At 44.1% G+C, this 21869-nt stretch overlaps 1 protein-coding gene across 6 annotated transcripts in view; it reads right to left on the bottom strand.

Annotated features, from left to right (window-relative positions):
• LOC307203916 (outer mitochondrial transmembrane helix translocase-like) overlaps nucleotides 1–21869 on the bottom strand; it is a 62000-nt gene that overhangs the window by 23897 nt on the left and 16234 nt on the right. For 4 of the 6 annotated variants that reach the window (XM_079955193.1, XM_079955195.1, XM_079955194.1 and 1 more), the window contains exons 3-6: nucleotides 18904–18930; nucleotides 13699–13770; nucleotides 12990–13110; nucleotides 10925–11125 (exon numbers count right to left, since the gene is read on the bottom strand). In XM_079955193.1, coding sequence (XP_079811319.1) covers nucleotides 10925–11125; nucleotides 12990–13110; nucleotides 13699–13770; nucleotides 18904–18930 — 421 coding nt within the window. Of the gene's footprint in view, nucleotides 1–10924; nucleotides 11126–12989; nucleotides 13111–13698; nucleotides 13771–18831; nucleotides 18931–21869 lie in introns of all 6 variants that reach the window. The other 2 variants (XM_079955196.1, XM_079955197.1) reach the window with 2 other exon arrangements.

Here is a 21869-nt window from a genome sequence, read left to right as displayed (position 1 = left end):
ATCGGCTCCCACGAAACCATCCAGCCACAGCTTCCAAGCATCTGGTCAGTGTGTTCGGGGTCGAGTCGGTGTGGCCATCCATCAGCAGATAGAGCTGAGTGTCATCAGCATATTGGTGACAGCCCAGACCAAAGCTCCGTATAATCTGGGCAAGGGGGCGTATAAAGATGTTAAAAAGCATCGGGGAGAGAATTGCGCCCTGCGGCACTCCACACACCAAGGAGTGGCGCAACGACATTTCCCTGCCTAGTGCCACCCTCTGTCCCCGACCAGAGATAAAAGAGCACAACCAGTTACGGGCTATGCCCTGTATCCCCACGTCTGCGAGGCGGTGGTCCAGAAGATCATGATCGACCATGTCAAAGGCTGCTGACAAATCTAAAAGGATCAGCAGTCCTGACCTGCCTCGATCCAGTTGTCTATGGAGATCATCTGTTAGGGCAACCAGAGCCGTCTCCGTCCCAAAACCAGGACGGAAACCGGACTGAAATGGATCTAATGCCGATGTTTCCTCCAGAAACCTACCAAGCTGTTCAGCAACCGCTCTCTCAATTACCTTACCCAGGTATGGAAGATTTGAAACTGGGCGGTAATTGGATAGGTCTAAGGGATCTAATGAAGTTTTCTTTAAGAGTGGACACACCACTGCTTCCTTCAGTTCCCCTGGGAATGTCCCTGTGTCAAGGGACAAATTGATAATTTCAACCAGGGGGGGTCCGCGCAACATCTGGACACTCCCTAATCAGCCAAGACGGGCACGGATCAAGGAGGCAGGTGGTGGGCCTACCAACTTGGAGGAATCTATCCACATCAGTAGGGAATATCCGATCGAAATGGTCCAACACTGGACCTGAAGTCAGTCGAGGGGCCTCCAGTTCAGTCACTGTATCTAAATTGGCGGGAGGTCACGGCGGAGCAATAGGACTTTCTCCGCAAAAAAACTCGCGAATGCCTCACAGCTGTGGGTCGAATTTGTGCTTAAATTTGGTTGTCCTCCTAAGGACGCTATTGACCTAATTATTCTAAAAAGTTGTGCCGGGCGAGAGCTAGAGGATGCAATGGAAGCTGCAAAGTAAGATTTCTTAGCAGCTTTCATAGCCATCTCATAGGCTTTCATAAGCGTCCTATAAGATGTTCTTGAGGTTCCATCACGAGTCCGTCGCCATACTCGCTCTAGCCGTCTGAGATCCCGCTTCATTTTCCGGAGCTCCTCAGTAAACCATGGGGCCCGGTTTCGACAGGGTCGCAGAGGGCACTTAGGCGCGATCTCATCAATGGCTGCCAAGAGCCGGTTATTCCAGTCCTCAACAAGGTCATCTAATGAGTCGCCAGGAGGAGCAGGGTTCCGCAAGGCTTGTCGGAATCTATCAGGATCCATCAGTTTTCGCGGACGAGCCCAAATAGGTTCGCCACCCGAGCCGGGGAGGAGCGGGAAGTCAATCTTGGCTTTCAGAGCGTAGTGATCAGACCATGGCACTTCCACAGCAGGGAGCATGATCACGTCTATGCCAGCCCCAAAGATCAGATCCAGCGTGTGGCCTGCTTGATGAGTGGGGCCCAAAACAACCTGGGAGAGCCCTAGTGTTGCCATGGAAGTCACTAGGTCCAGAGCCTGTGAGGAGGGAGCGGCATCGGCATGGACGTTGAAGTCTCCCAAAACCAGTAGGTTTGGGAACTCCAAGGCCCAGCCCGCCACCACCTCCAGCAGGTCTGACAGGGTGGCTGCAGGTGTGCTGGGTGGTCGGTACACCAGCCAGACAGCCAAGCTCTCCTTGGTGCCCCACACGAGACCAACACATTCAATGCCGGAGATCGCCAGTGGTGGCAGAGCTCTGGAAGAGCAATCCTCCCGGAATAACAACACTACTCCTCCCCCCCGACCCACAGTCCGCGATTGATGGAGGACAGAGAAACCTGGGGGTGTTATCTCATGTAGGGAGACTACTTCGCCTTCCCGTACCCAGGTCTCCGTCACGCAAGCCAGGTCAATCCCCTGCGAGACAAAAAAGTCACGCATGGTGGCGGTTTTGTTGTCTATGGACCTGGCATTGCACAGCACCAATGAAGGAGGTGTGTAATCCTTGCTCTCCCTACCCTCATCCCTTGGCACGGGGCGTAGATTGGAAGGGGTTCGAGGATCACTGCATCCTCGAAGTAGTAGTGCTTCTGGTAGAAGTAGGAGCGAATAGAACAATTTGGACAAGTAGCAGGATTTAAATTAAACAAAAAGAAAACAAAATGCTTGTTAAAAATATGGAAGAACATGTGAAATACAAACTGCAATGCAAAATAGGTATGTTGTTGTTTAGTCGTGTCCGACTCTTCGTGACCCCATGGACCAGAGCATGCCAGGCACTCCTGTCTTCAAAATAGGTATAGAGGTGGTAAAAAAGGTAAAATATTTAGGAGTCTGGTTAACACAGGGGTCAGCAAACTTTTTCAGCAGGGGGCCAGTCCACTGTCCCTCAGACTTTGTGGGGGGCTGGACTGTATTTTTGTGACATGTTGAGTGACGTCTTCAGGTCACTGGTGGGTTCGTCATGTGCCCTCTGAATGTACATTAATCGGTCATTGCCTGTATTCAACTCCTTCAACACCCTTCTTCATTCAGTGACAGAGATGGCACCGCATACATTTTAGTATCGGAGATGTGATTGTCAGCTTTCTTGTGAATGTGGAAATCCTTCTGCTAACAGAATAGTAACATAGCACAATAATGGAGATATATATATATGCCTGTTGTCTTAGTCAGGGGTCAGCACTGTACAATCTAGAAACAGGGGTCAGCAAACTTTTTCAGCAGGGGGCCAGTCCACTGTCCCTCAGACCTTGTGGGGGGCCGGACTATATTTTTTGGGGAAAAAATAATAATGAAGGAATTCTTATGCCCCACAAATAACCCAGAGATGCATTTTAAATAAAAGGACACATTCTACTCTACTTGGACCGTTCCTGGGCCAGATTTAGAAGGCGACTGGGCCGGATTCAGCCCCCGGGCCTTAGTTTGCCTACCCATGGGTTAACATCTAAATCTAAAAATATAAATTTATTTAAAGACAATTACACACCGGTTTAGGGACGCAGGTGGCGCTGTGGGTAAAAGCCTCAACGCCTAGGGCTTGCCGATCAAAAGGTCGGCGGTTCGAATCCCCGCGGCGGGGTGCGCTCCCGCTGCTCGGTCCCAGTGCCTGCCAACCTAGCAGTTCGAAAGCACCCCCGGGTGCAAGTAGATAAATAGGGACCGCTTACTAGCGGGAAGGTAAACGGCGTTTCCGTGTGCTGCGCTGGCTCGCCAGATGCAGCTTTGTCACGCTGGCCACGTGACCCGGAAGTGTCTCCAGACAGCGCTGTCCCTCGGCCTCTTGAGTGAGATGGGCACACAACCCCAGAGTCTGTCAAGACTGGCCCGTACGGGCAGGGGTACCTTTACCTTTTTTACACACCGGTTTGGAATGGAATCAAAAGAGATTTAGAAGTGTGAGGAAGAATTAATTTATCAGCGATTAAAATGAATGTGCTACCCAAAATGATATTTTTATTTTTGTTGTTGTTGTTGTTGTTGTTTAGTCGTTTAGTCGTGTCCGACTCTTCGTGACCCCATGGACCAGAGAACGCCAGGCACTCCTGTCCTCCACTGCCCCCCCGCAGCTTGGTCAGACTCATGCTGGTAACCTCGAAAACACTATCCAACCATCTCGTCCGCTGTCGCCCCCTTCTCCTTGTGCCCTCCATCTTTCCCAACATTAGGGTCTTCTCCAGGGAGTCTTCTCTTCTCATGAGGTGGCCAAAGTACTGGAGCCTCAGCTTCACAATCTGTCCTTCCAGTGAGCACTCAGGGCTGATTTCCTTCAGAATGGAGAGGTTTGATCTTCTTGCAGTCCATGGGACTCTCAAGAGTCTCCTCCAGCACCATAATTCAAAAGCATCAATTCTTCGGCGATCAGCCTTCTTTATGGTCCAGCTCTCACTTCCATACATCACTACTGGGAAAACCATAGCTTTAACTATACGGACCTTTGTTGGCAAGGTGATGTCTCTACTTCTCAAGATGCTGTCTAGGCCTGTCATTGCCCTTCTCCCAAGAAGCAGGCGTCTTTTAATTTCGTGGCTGCTGTCACCATCTGCAGTGATCATGGAGCCCAAGAAAGTAAAATCTCTCACTGCCTCCATTTCTTCCCCTTCTATTTGCCAGGAGGTGATGGGACCAGTAGCCATGATCTTCGTTTTTTTGATGTTGAGCTTCAGACCATATTTTGCACTCTCCTCTTTCACCCTCAATAAAAGATTCTTTAATTCCTCCTCACTTTCTGCCATCAAGGTTGTGTCATCTGCATATCTGAGGTTGTTGATATTTCTTCCGGCAATCTTAATTCCGGCTAGGGATTCATCCAGCCCAGCCTTTCGCATGATGAATTCTGCATATAAGTTAAATAAGCAGGGAGACAAAATGCAGCCTTGTTGTACTCCTTTCCCAATTTTGAACCAGTCAGTTGTTCCATATCCAGTTCTAACTGTAGCTTCTTGTCCCACATAGAGATTTCTCAGGAGACAGATGAGGTGATCAGGCACTCCCATTTCTTTAAGAACTTGCCATAGTTTGCCATGGTCGACACAGTCAAAGGCTTTTGCATAGTCAATGAAGCAGAAGTAAATATCTTTCTGGAACTCTCTAGCTTTCTCCATAATCCAGCGCATGTTTGCAATTTGGTCTCTGGTTCCTCTGCCTCTTCTAAATCCAGCTTGCACTTCTGGGAGTTCTCGGTCCACATACTGCTTGAGCCTTCCTTGTAGAATTTTAAGCATAACCTTGCTAGCGTGAGAAATTAGTGCAATTGTGCGATAGTTGGAGCATTCTTTGGTACTGCCCTTCTTTGGGATTGGGATGTAGACTGATCTTCTCCAATCTTCTGGCCACTGCTGAGTTTTCCAAACTTGCTGGCATATTGAGTGTAGCACCTTAACAGCATCATCTTTTAAAATTTTAAATAGTTCAGCTGGAATACCATCACTTCCACTGGCCTTGTTATTTGCAGTGCTTTCAAAGGCCCATTTGACTTCACTCTCCAGGATGTCTGGCTCAAGGTCAGCAACCACACTACCTGGGGTATATGAGACATCCGTTTCTTTCTGGTATAATTCCTCTGTGTATTCTTGCCACCTCTTCTTGATGTCTTCTGCTTCTGTTAGGTCCTTTCCACTTTTGTCCTTTATTATGGAAATCTTTGTACGAAATGTTCCTTTCATATCTCCAACTTTCTTGAACAGATCTCTGGTTCTTCCCATTCTATTGCTTTCCTCTATTTCTTTGCATTGCTTGTTTAAGAAGGTCTTCTTGTCTCTCCTTGCTATTCTTTGGAAATCTACATTCAATTTCCTGTATGTTTCACGATCTCCCTTGCATTTTGCTTGCCTTCTCTCCCCCGCTATTTGTAAGGCCTCATTGGACAGCCACTTTGCTTTCTTGCATTTCCTTTTCATTGGGATGGTTTTCGTTGCTGCCTCCTGTATAATGTTACGAGCCTCCATCCATAGTTCTTCAGGCACTCTGTCCACCAAATCTAAATCCTTAAACCTGTTCCTCACTTCCACTGTGTATTCATAAGGGATTTGACTTAGATTGTATCTTACCGGCCCAGTGGTTTTTCCTACTTTCTTCAGTTTAAGCTTGAATTTTGCTATAAGAAGCTGATGATCTGAGCCACAGTCAGCTCCAGGTCTTGTTTTTGCTGACTGTATAGAGCTTCTCCATCTTTGGCTGCAGAGAATATAATCAATCTGATTTCGATGCTGCCCATCTGGTGATGTCCATGTGTAGAGTCGTCTCTTGTGTTGTTGGAAAAGCGTGTTTGTGATGACCAGCTTGTTCTCTTGACAGAACTCTATTAGCCTTTGCCCTGCTTCGTTTTGATCTCCAAGGCCAAACTTGCCAGTTGTTCCTTTTATCTCTTGACTCCCTACTTTAGCATTCCAATCCCCTATAATGAGAAGAACATCCTTCTTTGGTGTCAATACCAATTATAAGTGGTGTAAGTATTTTTAAGGAATGGCAAAAAATAATAACAAAATTTGTCTGGCAAGGGAAGAAACCAAGAATAAAGAATAAGATACTTACAGATGCCAAAGAGAGAGGGGGTTTCTCCCTACCAGATTTGAAATTATATTATGAAGCTTCTTGTCTTTGTTGGATAAGAGATTGGATATTGCTAAAAATACAGATTTATTAGATTTGGAAGGATTTAATAACAGATTTGGGTGGCATGCATACTTATGGTATGAAAAAGTTAAAGGTATTCTGAACCACATACTGTAATCCGAAAAATCAATCTATGAGGTTTGGAATAGATACAAGAATTTATTAGAACGGAAAACAACTTGGTGGCTTTTAACGCTAGAAGCGACAACTGTTAAAAAGTTAAATATGGAGGATAAGTGGGCCACCTATGGAGATTTGTTAATAGAAACAGACAATCAATGGAAATTGAAACCCTTTGAGGAGATAAAAGAGTTAGTAAATGATTGGTTGCATTATTGTCAAATAAATGAAGTGTTTAGAGAAGATAAAAATAAAAATGGATTTGAAGCTATAAGATCTAGATTTGAAATAGATTTATTAAGCAATAAAGTAAACATATTGTAAAAAATGTGTAAGTTACTGTTGGAATGGCATACAAAAGATGAAGAAAATCTGTAATGATACACTGATGATACATTATATATTGGTGATACACATTGATGATACACTAATGATACATTATATATTGGGCATAATATAATGCTAGAAGATTGGGTAAGATTGTTGAAAGATGAAATAAATTTGACTGCTTGTAGCTCATTAAAAGAGCTCATTAAATGAAAATTATGTGTAGATGGTACCTAACACCAGGGAAATTAGCAAAAATGTATAGAACAAATAATTTATGTTGGAAATGTAAAGAAAGAGAGGGAAATTTTTATCATATGTGGTGGGTATGTAAGAAGGTGAAAGCATTCTGGGAAATGATATATAATGAACTTTTAAAAATATTGAAATATACGTATATATATAAAAAAGCATAAGTTTTTCTATTAGGTGTAGTAGATAGGGAAATACACAAGCAGGATAAAATATTATTTTTATATGCAACAACCGCAGCAAGAATATTAGTAGCCCAAAGATGGAAGCAAGAAGAGTTACCGATGAAAGAAGAGTGGCAGATGAAGCTATTAGACTTTGCAGAAATGGTAAAGCTGACAGGAAAAATCCAGAATCAGCAGGACCAGGCATTTCAGAAAGATTGGAAGAAATTTATGATATATTTGGAAGACAACTGTAAACAGTTAACATCGCTAGTAGGGTTATAAGAAATTCTGTAAGGATGAAATAATCATTTATTGTTAAATACAGTTAATTAAGTAATTTTAAAAGGATACAATTTAATAACAAGAAGAAATACAGGAAAATGCAGTATATTGAGATTAAATTTGAAAACCAGTTGTCGGGGAGGAGGGAAATCACAGGCCCATGAAGCCAAATGCTTTATTTGTGCAAAATATAGTGTCATGCAAGAAAATATTTGTAAAAACCAATAAAAATTGTTTTATAAAAAATAGATTGTACAGTGCAATCCTATATAAGTATGTCTACTCAGAATTCAGAAGTCCTACTGAATTCAATGCTGTTAACTTGCAGGGCAGCAGCTGAAGAAGGAGCAAAAGGGGGTTTCTGGTGTGTGTGTTTCTTGTGGCTGATTAGCTGCTCTCCCTGTGCAAAGGTCAGAGGGGGCAGGGTTTCTGTTGAGGCAGGTGATTAGCTGTGGGAGGAGCTTATCAGAGCTTGCAGGGCAGCGGCGTTTGATCCATCTTTTAGATTTAGGGGAGCTAGTCTCAAACATTTGTTGGGGAGACCTAGGTTTTTTGGGGGGGAGTTATTTGTCCTGTCTGCACGCTTCTTATGATGGAGGACCGCTGTAGCCACCCCCAACGACACGTTCTCAAGATGGAGGGTGAGGGAACAGCTGCAGTCGCCTGCGGTTCCTGTGCAATGTTTGCCATCTTGCCAAAGGTTGCAGGCAGCTTTACCTGCAGCAATTGCATGTTGATTGCCCTCTTAGAAGACAAAGTCCAGCAACTGGAGGAACGTGTAGCTACGCTCCAAAGAATTAGAGAGCTGGAGCTCTTCTTGGAAGCAACAGAGCACACCGTCTCCACCAAGGAGGAGACAGGGGACTCCCCTGAGAAGGAGGCTAGTTCACCAACACAGGAGCCAGATGTATGGAGAAACGTGACTCAAAGAAGTAGGAGGCCCAGGGTTCGCTCTGATTGTTTAGAAATACACAATCGCTTTGAGGTCCTCTCCCCTAGCATGGAAGACGAAGAGCAGACTCCATTTGAGGATCTCTCCCTCGTTACAGTCGATCAGGTATATGAAGACGAGCAGCAAAGTCAGTCCTCAGGGGATGTGCAGGTGACCTTGGAATGGACAGCTCACGGAAGAACCTCGACCAGACCTAAGAGGAGGCATGTAGTGGTGATAGGGGATTCCCTACTGAGGGGAACAGAAGCAGTGATCTGTGGGCCTGACAAGATGTCTCGGGAAGTGTGCTGTCTCCCCGGGGCTAAGATCCAAGATGTAACTGAATGACTGCAAGGAATCATAAAACCCACTGACAAATACCCCTTCCTCTTGGTTCATGTGGGAACCAACGACACTGCAAGCAATAGCCTCCAGAAGATCAAAAGAGACTACGAGGCTCTGGGCAGGAAATTGAAGCAATTAAATGCACAAATTGTCATCTCATCTGTCCTCCCAGTTGAACGACGTGGCCCAGGGAGAGAGGGAAAAATAGTGGAAGTGAACAGCTGGCTTCGCAAATGGTGTAAACAGGAACGGTTTGGATTCTTAGATCACGGACTGCAGTTTCTTGAAGATGGACTTCTGGCAAGCGATGGGCTGCACCTCACAACGGTTAGTCCCGGCAGACTGGAAGAGGGCAAATGTTGTCCCTATTTTCAAAAAGGGGAAAAGAGAGGACCCAAATAATTACCGCCCAGTCAGTCTGACATCAATACCAGGGAAGATTCTGGAGCAGATCATTAAGCAAACAGTCTGTGAGCACCTAGAAAGGAATACTGTGATCACCAATAGTCAGCATGGATTTCTGAAAAATAAGTCATGTCAGACTAACCTGATCTCGTTTTTTGACAGAATTACAAGCCTGGTAGATGAAGGGAACGCAGTGGATGTAGCCTACCTTGATTTCAGCAAGGCATTTGACAAGGTGCCCCATGATATTCTTGTAAAGAAGCTGGTAAAATGTGGTCTTGACTATGCTACCACTCAGTGGATTTGTAACTGGCTGACTGACCGAACCCAAAGGGTGCTCATCAATGGTTCCTCTTCATCCTGGAGAAGAGTGACTAGTGGGGTGCCACAGGGTTCTGTCTTGGGCCCGGTCTTATTCAACATCTTTATCAACGACTTGGATGATGGACTCAAGGGCATCCTGATCAAATTTGCAGATGACAACAAACTGGGAGGGGTGGCTAACACCCCAGAGGACAGGATCACACTTCAAAATGACCTTGACAGATTAGAGAACTGGGCCAAAACAAACAAGATGAATTTTAACAGGGAGAAATGTAAAGTATTGCACTTGGGCAAAAAAAATGAGAGGCACAAATACAAGATGGGTCACACCTGGCTTGAGAGCAGTACATGTGAAAAGGATCTAGGAGTCTTGGTTGACCACAAACTTGACATGAGCCAACAGTGTGACGCGGCAGCTAAAAAAGCCAATGCAATTCTGGGCTGCATCAATAGGAGTATAGCATCTAGATCAAGGGAAGTAATAGTGCCACTGTATTCTGCTCTGGTCAGACATCACCTGGAGTACTCTGTCCAGTTCTGGGCACCACAGTTCAAGAAGGACACTGACAAACTGGAACGTGTCCAGAGGAGGGCAACCAAAATGGTCAAAGGCCTGGAAACGATGCCTTATGAGGAACGGCTAAGGGAGCTGGGCATGTTTAGCCTGGAGAAGAGGAGGTTAAGGGGTGATATGATAGCCAAGTTCAAATATATAAAAGGATGTCACATAGAGGAGGGAGAAAGGTTGTTTTCTGCTGCTCCAGAGAAGCGGACACGGAGCAATGGTTCCAAACTACAAGAAAGAAGATTCCACCTAAACATTAGGAAGAACTTCCTGACAGTAAGAGCTGTTCGACAGTGGAATTTGCTGCCAAGGAGTGTGGTGGTGTCTCCTTCTTTGGAGGTCTTTAAGCAGAGGCGTGACAACCATATGTCAGGAGTGCTCTGATGGTGTTTCCTGCTTGGCAGGGGGTTGGACTCAATGGCCCTTGTGGTCTCTTCCAACTCTATGATTCTATGATTCTATGAACTCTAAGAAAAGTGGGTATATCATTGCAGCCTTAGCCTGTTGTAGCAAAAACAGCAATGTTGCAACACTTTAAAGATTAATATGCTTATTTATTTATTACATTTATATATCTCTTTTCCTCCCAAAGGAGCCCAGGGTACCAAACACACAAGGGATAAAATAAAGAATCTAAAAATAATTCCATTATAGACGTAGACTGGGAAAGAGTTCTACTTAAAAGGCTTATGAAAGAGCAGGGTCTTTAGTAGGCACACAGTAGGCAAACACATTCTTTATTACAGTCCAGAGACCTGCAGAAACAGTTCTTAAAGCAGGAACACATAGAAAATATTCCAGGAGAGTCATTGTGTTTTATCCGGAGCATATTTATTTCTAATTCTTATTACCTCCGAGAGAAATTTTGCCACAGCCAGGAAGGAAGGGAAGGAGGAATTGGCTGGGAGACTGAGAGTGAAAAAGAGAGTTAGGAGTGACTTAAGAGTAAGGAGAGGCAACCATGGCAGAGGACGCTGATGTTGGGATATGGGAGGAAGGGATACAAACATTACCTATTTCATCTATGAAAATGATGCAGGGCTGAAGCTTGGTTGCCAGTGAGAAGACGGCAGCTGTGAGCTTCTGTGACTCTCCATACCATTTGTCCGTCAGCGTAGATGCTTGCAGGTTGATGAACCTGCATCCTGAAGCCTGGGCTGTTGCTTTGGCAAGAAGGGTTTTCCCACAACCCGGAGGGCCATAAAGTAAGACACCTGGTAGCAAGGAAAAACCCATCAGCACAGGTTCACAGTCTACCTCCCTTTTTTATGTGAGAAGTTCATCCCCACTTTCTGATTGTATTATAAAGCTCACCAGGAACAATTTTCTAATTCAAAGATTGCCAGCCCTCTGGGGCTCATGGGCAGATGTGCAGATCAGAGAAACTTGTGGGCATTGTACATACCACAATCATGCACACATGCACTGCAGCCACACGCATATGTCTACACACTCCCCCAACCATTAGGCTTGGAAAATGTGCTTCTCTCCCCACCCCACCCCAGCCTAGTTAGAGAGTGGTCTTCTTGCAGAGGGCAGCTGGGGAGGCAAAAGATAAGCATTCCTCCCCGGCTGCCATCTCCAGGAAGATCTCTCGCTCCACACACAACAATTAGGCTTGACCCTCCCATCAGGCAAGGGGAGGTGACCATCTCAGGGCAGCAGATCCCGATGTAGATCTTCATTCACCCTTTCTTCCCTAGCAGGGAGGGGGACACTAGTGGTTTGTCTCAGGTGCCAACACCTGTTTTGTGAGGTGGGCGTTTCAGAACAGGAGAAGGGAGAGTTGACACCCCCCTTGGAAAAAGGCTTCTATTGTCTATAACAGAATGCTTCTTTCAAGCCTAACTCCAGCATTGCAAGGAAAGGGACCCTGCAGGCTTCAGGGAAACCTCTGCAGGCACATTTGTGCCCATGTGCACTGCACCAACAACTCATATTCTAACTACAGTAACCATTTTAGAAAAGGGACAATGGGCACAACTTGTGACCCACCAAGAAAAATTCAGCCCCCCCCCCCATCCTTCTATGTACTGTAGTTTGCCAGTGTCTCAGAGGTGTGTCCATATAAGTTCTACTCAGAGTGCACCCATTGAAAATGATGGACATAATTTACTCTTCTTCATTATATTCAGTTGGTCTTCTCTGAGTAGGACAAGCATTGGATACAATCCTCTGTTTCACCATCTCAGACAAGCAGCAGAAAGAGAGGCGTCGTGTTTCTGTCATTCTTGCTGAGCACTCGCACCCCTTACAGCTTTTGGCTCAGGATATCCAGAATGTCATTTTATTTGGAGTGCTGACTGACACAATTTGAAGGAAGAATATTGGAGTGTGGTGGGCAGTCTTTTTAAAAAACAGAATCACTTAGACTTAGAGTTGTAAGGTACCTTAGAGGCAATTTAGTACACCTATTAGTGTAATTGACTGTGAATGTGTGCACTAATCAGAACTTTAATTAAAGTAGCTTTGATTTGGAGGGATTTGTTAAATTTAAACTGAGTAGAGCACTTAATTTAATTCTGTTGAAATAACGCTTTCCAGCTGGGGGAAATGTTGTTTTTGTTGTCGACGGAAAAATGCTAATGGAAGTATTAATGTTTAATACCTAATGCTGCTCTTGCTGCTGCCCAACTGACTGAGGCAATTCCGCGTTGATGTACGTTCTGTTTGTGTGCATGTGTGGTGCCAGGTCCCCAGAAGTGGTCCCTGGAAACGGGGAGCAGCTCTTAGCCGAGCCCCGCCATCCCTCCCTGCGTGTGTCAGCTGTGGAAGCTCCACCCCCACCCCCACCCCGACTTGCGGGAGATGAAGGAATGGCAGGCCATTTTACGCAATTTTGCTTTTGTGTGTGGGGGCCCAGAACAGAACCCCTGGGTAAATGGGTCACTTGTACATACCCAGCAAGTTTCTTAAGTGGACAACAGGTAGCAAACTAACCCTCTGACCATAATAACTTATTTGATATGTAGGGTTTGGCTAAATAATGCAGATTTTAAAAGGAAGTAAACACTTTCCTTAAGTCTCAAAAATGATATTGAGTAGCTAGTAAATTGCCCCTTGTTCCAAAATAAATACCTCTTGGGGGCTGGCAGAGCCTGGAGTGCTGCAACAAGTGTCGCCGCTGGAATGGGAGGATCACAGTGTCCTGGAGTTCGCTGACCATCTCATCCAGGCCTGCAATGTCCTTCCAAGTTACCTGTAGGTGGGACAAGCTGTGAGCAGTTGGCAGATAACAAAGGAACTAACAAAGGTTAGAAATTTGAATCTAAATGTAACTGCACTATTTTCCTGTTATCCTTGGCTTTTCTATTCATTCTGTCACTGTTTTTCCTCCATTATAACCAACCATTCAGACTAAGCTCTTTGGGGTAGGGACCTTTTCTATCTATTCTTGGTTTAAAGGGTTGTCTACATCAGCAATTTTCATCCTTTTTAAAGAACTGACCCAAACAGACATATGGGGCCCATATCTTAATTGTTTGCCATTTGTAGAGTGGTATTTGGACTGGTGGTTGTGCTGCTGTTGTGACCCATCTTAGATCAGGTCATGACCTGAGAGTGGGTCCCAACCCACCAGTCAAAGACCCAACAGTCTATATTGATGTGCTGCAAAGTGCTAAAGTTCCAGATCTGAATTACTAATTCTGGTGTGAACCCACACAATCTCATTTCAGAACTAAGATATGTGCAACTTTTTTTTTCCTGTCCGTTTTTCTTCAGCAGATTAGAGACCCTCAAAACTCTATTGCGTTTTGTCAAGAGGAGCAGCAGCCTGGCCACCTACCTTGATATCCTTTGGAACCACCAGGTGAGCGGCAATGATCATCTCATGCTCTGCCAGCTTCACTCCTTCCACCTCAATGAATGAATGAATGAATGAATGAATAGACTTTATTGGTGTTTCCTGATGGTGTTTACTGCTTGGCAGGGGGTTGGACTCGATGGCCCTTGTGGTCTCTTCCAACTCTATGATTCTATGATTCTATGATTCTATTTGCGTAGCCGACAGGCCATAGCATCAAAGGACAAACACCAACAAAAATACATTATGAATATAGTTACCATAAAATCTTATGACCTATTAAAACCCTGGGTAGAAGCTGGATTATCATTCATCCATGACCCTCTGTCCCATGGGCGGTGGCCTTTTCTCTGGTAGATTGTTCCAGGTCTGTTAAGTGAATAGACCAGCCAAATTGAAAGATTATAAATATAACCTCGGAGGGATGGTCAGGACAGGGAGAAAGATAATAATAACCAGATGCAGATAAATTAATAATCTCAGTACTTAAAACTTGGCAGAGGTAATAAAATAATAATAATAAAACGTAATTATAATAATAATAAGATCCTAGGCAAGGAATCCGGGTGACTGATGTCATTCAGATAGCAGCTCTCAGTCTCATTGCTCTCTTGATAAATTTGGCAACCTTCTCTGTTGTCGAGCTGTTCTGGTCGGCTAGGAGTGAGAACAATTTGGCTTCACAAGAGCGGCCCGGGATGGCAGATAGGAGCGGTGTGATGGTCTCGTCCCTGAGATCTTTATATAGGGAGCAAGACAAGAGAACGTGTGACACAGTCTCTACGTAGCCAGCTCCACAGGGGCAGAGCCGGTTCTCGAATGAATTTTTTTGATATCTACCTTCAAGAACAGCTGAGGGTAACATATTTAGTCTGGCCAGTGTAAAGGCCCGCCTAAGTTTTGGAATGGTTAAGGTAGACAAATAAGGTGCCCGAAAATCAAAGTGGGAGGGGGGCAGATAAGCGTACCAAGCACTAAATTTCTTAATATAGGCCAGATTATCCTGCTGCTTAATATCCTTCATGCGCTGGTCAATAAAGGTTTTTGCCTTGGGGAGACCCATTTTCAGGAGATGCTGTGCTTGGAGGCCACATGTAAGTAGTTTTGATGCACTACTTTGGACCACCGACTTCTATGGGCATCTCGTGCTACTAGAGGTAGTAGTCCGGATGGGTTTAAATTTAAGCGAAGCCAATAGTTGAATGTTCTTAACCAGGTCCAGGTTTCGACGGAGAGGAGGCCAGTCTCCAGCCGTAGGGCCACATTTGGTGTGCATGGTGGAACGGCTAGAATCTGTCTTAAAAATTTAGACTGGACCGTTTCAGGTGTGTGGCAATGATTTCCCGTCCAGATTTGGGCCCCGTAGAGTAATTGCGCCAAGGGTTTTGCTTGAAAGACCTCCAGAGCTGCTGGGATATGTCTGCCCCCCTTCGTAAAGTAAAAGCGAGACAGTATTTTGGCGCTTTGAGATGCTTTTTCCCTAGCATATTTATGATGGGCCTCCCAGGCCCCCGTTGACTGGAAAACTACTCCGAGGTATTTGAAAATTTTGACCTGTTCTATTGGCTGATTGTCCATCTCCCATCTGTGATGTCTGTGTCTCCTAGCGAAGACCATGACTTTGGGCTTTTTGGTGATTAACCACCAGTTGATCTCTCCTGCAGTAGGCTGAGAATTCTCTTAGTAGCCTTTTGAGGCCTACTTTAGTTCGTGATAAGAGAACCGCATCGTCCGCATAGAGGAGCGCTGAAATGGATTTTTCGGCCAATTTGGGGGGATGAAACTCCGGGGATGTTAGGTATTTGACCATGTCATTTATATATAAGTTGAATAAGGCCGGGGCTAAAATACAGCCCTGCTTGACTCCTTTGGTGACTGGTACAGGGCCAATTAGTTGCCCATTTACTGAGGTTCTTACATATAACTTGGAGTCTTTATATAGGTTTTTTATCAAGAATAGTAATCTTTTGTCAATGTTGGTGGCATTGAGTTTAGCCCAAAGTTTGACTCATGAGATCAAGTCAAAGGCCGCCTTCAGGTCAATAAATGCTGCATATAAAGTCCCACGTGTTTTATTGACGTATTTGTCAGTGAGGTATGCTAATATGAAGCAATGGTCTATTGTTGTTCTGCCCTGTCTGAAGCCGGCTTGCTCCTCTGCCAGAACTGCCTCAGTTTCCATCCAGTCAATTAGTTTGATGTGGAGGTGTTTGGCATACAGTTTGCTGGGGATAGTAAGGAGGCTAATGGGTCTATAGCTCGCTGGATCTGCCATAGGACCCTTTTTATAGATTGGAATAATTACTGCCTCTGTCCAGCAACCAGGTATTATGCCTGTTGAATCGATGTATGTAAATATTGACGCCATTATAGGAGCCCACCAACTGATATTGTTCTTCATGAGCTCTGCTGGAATGTGGTCTATGCCCGGGGCTTTGTTGTTTTTCAGTTGGGCAATTAGTTTCCCCACCTCCTCTATGGAGACAGGAGGCCAATATGGTAAATTCTCAGAGTAGGCACTTGGATCATTGTGCTGAGCTTTGTCGTCATAGAGCTTTGTTTTCAAAGAGGGTTTGAAAATATTTCATCCACTCCTGGGGTTCTACAGTACATGTGGGACCAATCCGCTCCTGGCCCAGGAGGCCCATAATGGTACGCCAGAAGGAGGTTGAGTCTTTCTCATTCGAGGCCTTCACTAAATTACACTAGGCCAATCTCTCAGCTTTTTGGTTTTTTACCTTTAATAGCTGTTTGTAGTTTCGTCTTAAATAGATGTAAGCCATAAATAGCGAGGGTGCTCCGGTGTTTCTGTAATTCCGATAGGTTGATCTCAGACGTTTCCTTGCTTGTCTTCACTCCAAATCAAACCATCTCTCTTGATCCTTTGCCCGCTTTGTAACAGAATTAAGTATCTCAGTTGTTAAGAAGGTCTTTAGTCTTACTAATAACTCGTTGAACGAGTCCATGGCCTTTTCCCCGGTATTAGCTGATACAATGGCTGAGTAGATGGTCTTCACATCTTCCAAATGGAGGAGATAAGTTAGCTCTGTATTGAGCATGGGGGTCCAATTAATTCTTCTGGGGGCCAGTGATCCCAGATTAACGATGGGGGTGTAGTAAAGTTTAGCCGTGGGTTTGTTAAACGATGGACCATTGAGCGCTAAAATTAGTGGGAGGTGGTCGCGTTCGGTGTTATGTCCCACTTGAAACTTCGACACAGAGTTATAGGCGAATCTTGATATCAGAATGTAGTCTATCACACTTCCTCCCATCTTTGAAAAATGGGTATACTCCCCTGGGCGATCCTCTTCCTTACTACCATTTAATATCATCAGCTCCCTTTTTTTTTTTTTTTTGCAACCTGGACTAGACATAGCCCCGAGAAATTGCATTTATTATCTTTAGAAAGTCGTGAAACGCCTGCTTCGGTTGGACTGATTATATTGGCTGTAAAGGTTGTTATCATCAATTCCCATACGGGCGTTGAAATCCCCCCCGATTATAATCGGTGTAGAAGGGTGGGAAGATTCTATGGAGTCTAGGAATGCCTCTAACTCTGCCCAGTTAGCTTTCACTATAGATTTTTTTTGGCAGGGGGGCAGATAGACATTGACCACTACCAGTGCATCTCTCTTAAATTTGAGTAGGACTGCCGTGGCTAGTGAATTGCAGTTTTGGAGGGCTCTTAAGAAATGTTCAAGCTCTGTGGAGATAAAGCTAGCTAAACCTCCACTAGGCCTACCTCCCCTCACAGATGGAGTAGCAAGTAGGGAGTGACAAGAATACCCATTGAACAGAATGGGGTCACTGTGCCAGGTCTCCTGCAGGAGGATGATATCGAATCGCTTAAGAAAGATTGCAAGTTGTTGATTGTTTTTCTTAGCGCGCCATCCTGCAATGTTCCAGGACAGCAGCTTTAATTCTTTGTCCCTCCATGGTGTAGATTTGTTGGGTCCACGGTGTCCAGTGACCCCTTTACATCTAAAAAAACCACTCCCATTAAGTTTGTCAATAGGCATCTGCTGCATAAGGGAATGATTATCCATAACTCTTGGGGACTTAAGGGGGTGATTTGGACTTGGGGGAGTAGCTATTTCATTTGGAGAGAGTTTTAGATAGTTGAACCAGGTACTCGGAGATGTGACAGTCTGTTTTAGTTTTGCCTTACCATACACCAGCGGGGGCTGCAATTGGTCTTCCGAATCTACACATTTAAAGGCGCCTCCCACCGTCCTCTTGTCCACTAGGCATTTGGGGGATATAGGCCGTGTGTGAGAGCCTTCCGTAGTCTCAACATGGGCCTCCTTTTTGGTCAGTCTGCTTCTCAGGGTGTCCAGTCTAACCAAGATTTCCTTTTGGGCTGGCATCTGCAGTGACCAGAACCGATATATTAGGGTATGTTCTATGGAGAAAAAGTCCTCTCTGTCGTTCAAATGAAGTTGAGTCACAATAGGGGCTATGCTTTCCTGCTGGTGCACTAGGCTCTGGTTTTGCTGGTTTTGTTGCATATGCACTCTATCGTTTTGTTCCTCTGTTCCTGGTCTCCCTTCCCCCTTGGCCGCCAGTAGGGAGGTTAGCGGAGCTCTGTTTTCAAAGATTCTTAATAAATCTATTCCTTTCTTTAAAAATAGATTTCTTGTTCTAAAGATGAAGTTGACCAGATTATGATCTGTGAAAGTGATCAGGGAACAGACTGAATGTCCATCTTGATATAGGTAGTCTATACTGTCTATGTCGGTTGCTTTAACTGCCCCAGGTAGAATGTTGTTTATAATAGTCAGCAGGTGCCTCACGCGGTCTGTCCCTGTGCGAGGACCCAGTGCTTTTGGATAGTTCGTGAATACCATCTTTTCCGGGCTTAGGACCAGGATCCATTCTTTCTTTCTACTGGGGACTTGGAGTTCCCGCGGGTTCTCGCCTATATTGGGGATCCCCGACTTACTTCTGTTTGCAGTTGCTACAGGGGTCCTAGGTGGGTTCAAGACAAGAGCATCCAGCTGTAGTTTGGTTGCTTTTGTCACGCTGGGCGAACATAGGGGGAGAACGGCCGTGGGGGGGGGGGCTTATTTCTTTGAATGTACTTGGGGAATTATTTTCACATATGGGGCCACCTACCTTGATATCCTTTGGAACCACCAGGTGAGCGGCAATGATCATCTCATGCTCTGCCAGCTTCATTCCTTCCACCCCAATCTGCTTCATCAAGCGTTCTGCCTGCCGACAAAACAAAGAGGCCCAGAGTTGTAGTCCTCCCTTTATCTCAGAGATTTAATATAGGATTCTGCTATTGTCATGACTTGCTATTGTCATGACTACACACAGTGACTTGCACCTGGCACTTTTAGAAGAAGAATTTCATTTATAAAAGATAGAGTGAGGAAAAGGAATAAAGAAAAAAGTGAGTGAGAATGGGAAAAAAAATACTGTTACATAATAATAATAATAATAATAATAATAATAATAATTTATTATTTATACACCACCCATCTGGCTGTATTTTTCTTATCCTAATACACATATAACTGTCAATAACCTAATATATTATGGTTACAGCTGGGAAGCCGTGTTGGTCTGCCATCGTCAAAACAAAACAAAAAAATCCTTCCAGTAGAACCTTAGAGACCAACTAAGTTTGTTATTGGTAAAGCTTATACCAATAACAAACTCAGTTGGTCTCTAAGGTGTTACTGGAAGGGTTTTTTGTTTGTTTGTTTTGACTAATTTATTATGTGTAAACTCATTCAAAATATCATTATATTTATTCAAAGAAAGTGTGTGTCTGTTCATACATTGCCAATGTTGTCGTGTTTTCAAGCTATTGATTAAGGGGAATTATATCGCTATTCTGATTAAGGGGAACTGTATCTCTATTCTTCCAGTTCATCTGTCTCTTGGCCACCATTAGGGCATGTAGAATCCATTTCCTCAGTCCTGTTGCCAACAGAACTAGTATATAGTTCAAGAGCATCTTAACATTTCCCACTGTGTCTTGTTTATATAGTCCAGCACTTTCTTCCAAAATTTAGTAAATGTGGGACATCGTCTTCTTCTTTCTTCTTTGGTGATCATTCGTAGCCAAGTAAGATTGTCTTCCATAAACACGGTTTTAACAATGAGTCCGTAAGTGACTGTGGAGGCCAATTATGGATCCACACATCTTTCCACAGTGGGGACATAGGTTTCCGGGTGGGAGCTGATCATGGTGTGGATTTGCCAAGCGTGCCTTCCTCTTAGCACATTTCTTCCTTGCGTCCTGAGTTCGAGTGTCTTCAAAGCCCATGACACCTTTGGTAAAGGCTGTTCTCCAACTGAAGTGCTTGCAGGCCAGTGTTTCCCAGTTTTCAGTGTTTTTACTACATTTTTTAGATTTGTCTTGAGACAGTCTTTAAACCTCCAGTTTTAAGTTTGGAATAGAGTAGTTGCTTTGGAAGACATTCATCAGGCATGTGCACAACATGACCAGTCCAATGAATTTGATGTTGAAGAATCATCGCTTTGACACTGGTGATCTTTGCTTCTTCCAGTACACTGATATTAGTTCTCCTGTCTTCCCAAGTGATGTGTAAAATTTTTCAGAGACACCATTGATGGAATCTTTCGAGCAGCTGGAGATGGCTTTTATAAGTGGCCCATTCCTGTAAGACCTATTGCAGTCGTTAAGAGTCGTCAACAGGCTCATCACAGCTATCTGCCAATCACCCAATCCCACCACCCTTCTGAGTAATACCCCTCCCCACCTTCTCACTATATAGAAGGGTCTGGTGACTTCTGTTTCAGTGTATCTGAAGAAGTGTGCATACCAAGAAGAAAGCTCATACCAAGAACTAACTTAGTTGGTCTTTAAAGTGCTACTGGAAGGAATTTTTTTATTTTGTTTTGATAAGTGGCCCATGTTTCACAAGCATATAGTAAGGTTGGTAGTACAATAGCTTTGTAAACAAGCATTTTGGTTTCCCTGTGAATGTCCCAGTCCTCAAACACTCTGCACTTCAATAGGGAGAAAGCCGCACTCACAGAGCTCAGGCGATGCTGGATTTTGGCATCAATGTTGGCCCATGTGGAAAGATAACTGCCTAGGTAGGGAAAGTGATTGACATTTTCCAATGTTACACCATTGAGTTGGATTTGTGGTGCTGCAGAGGGGTTATTTTGTACTTGTTAGTGCAGCACTTTGGTTTTTTGGATGTTGAGTGATAGGCCAAGCTTTTTGTAAGCTTCTGCAAAGATATTTAGGATAGTTTGGAGGTCATCCTCTGAGCGTGCACACACTACGTTGTCATCAGCATACTGAAGCTCTATGACAGAAGTCTTTGCTTTCAGCCTGCTCAGATTGAAGAGCTTTCCATCTGTTCGATATATGATTTCTACTCCAGTGGGGAGTTTCCCTTTGACAAAGTGTAGGATCATGGCAATGAAAATAATCAATAGAGTTGGGGCAATAACACAACCCTGTTTAACACCTGATCCCACTGTGAATGGTTCACTTTGAGAGCCATTGTTATCTATGATTGTTGCTGTCATATTATCATGGAGTAGAACATGGAGTAGAATTCTACATGAGTGTAGAATTTCACTGCATCTTCTCAAATTTGGAAATTTCTGTATAGGCACAAACTCCCAAAATTATTCTTCTTCTGCACGGGCCCTCATAAAAATGTCATTTTTCAGAGTTAATATATCATTTTCAAGAGATATTTTGCACAATGAGTAATTTGTACTGATAATGACTGCAATTTTTTAAAAGTACAAATCAGATTTGAATGGAAATGACATGTACTCTACAATTAATTCAATTTTTTGGAAGTCACCAAATCTTTTTTAACTACAGAATAACAGAACCAATTTTGGCCACATACTTCTCTGTTTGAAAAACAAAGTCAGGATTTTTTTCCAGATGGTCCTGCATATTAGGAAAGTGATCAAAAATTTTGATTGTAAAGTCAGCCGTCATTAGCTTAAATTTTGTTTTGTAGGATGAAACTATGATAATCATCTTGCCAATGCATTTACCTTTACTTTGTAGCTCTAGGTTCATATCACTAAGTTTACCTGTGAAATCAGCAAGGAAAGTGTTATGTTCTGAGTCGAATAGGATCCAAACTGCAGCAGTCTGATTGGTCCTAGAACAATAGGATCCAAAAGGCAGCAGTCTG

This window comes from Podarcis cretensis (assembly GCF_951804945.1).
Source record: "Podarcis cretensis genome assembly, chromosome: 15".
Lineage (NCBI taxonomy): Eukaryota > Metazoa > Chordata > Lepidosauria > Squamata > Lacertidae > Podarcis > Podarcis cretensis.
Note: the sequence above shows the minus strand (reverse complement) of the source record. Positions and strands in the feature narration are given on the sequence as shown.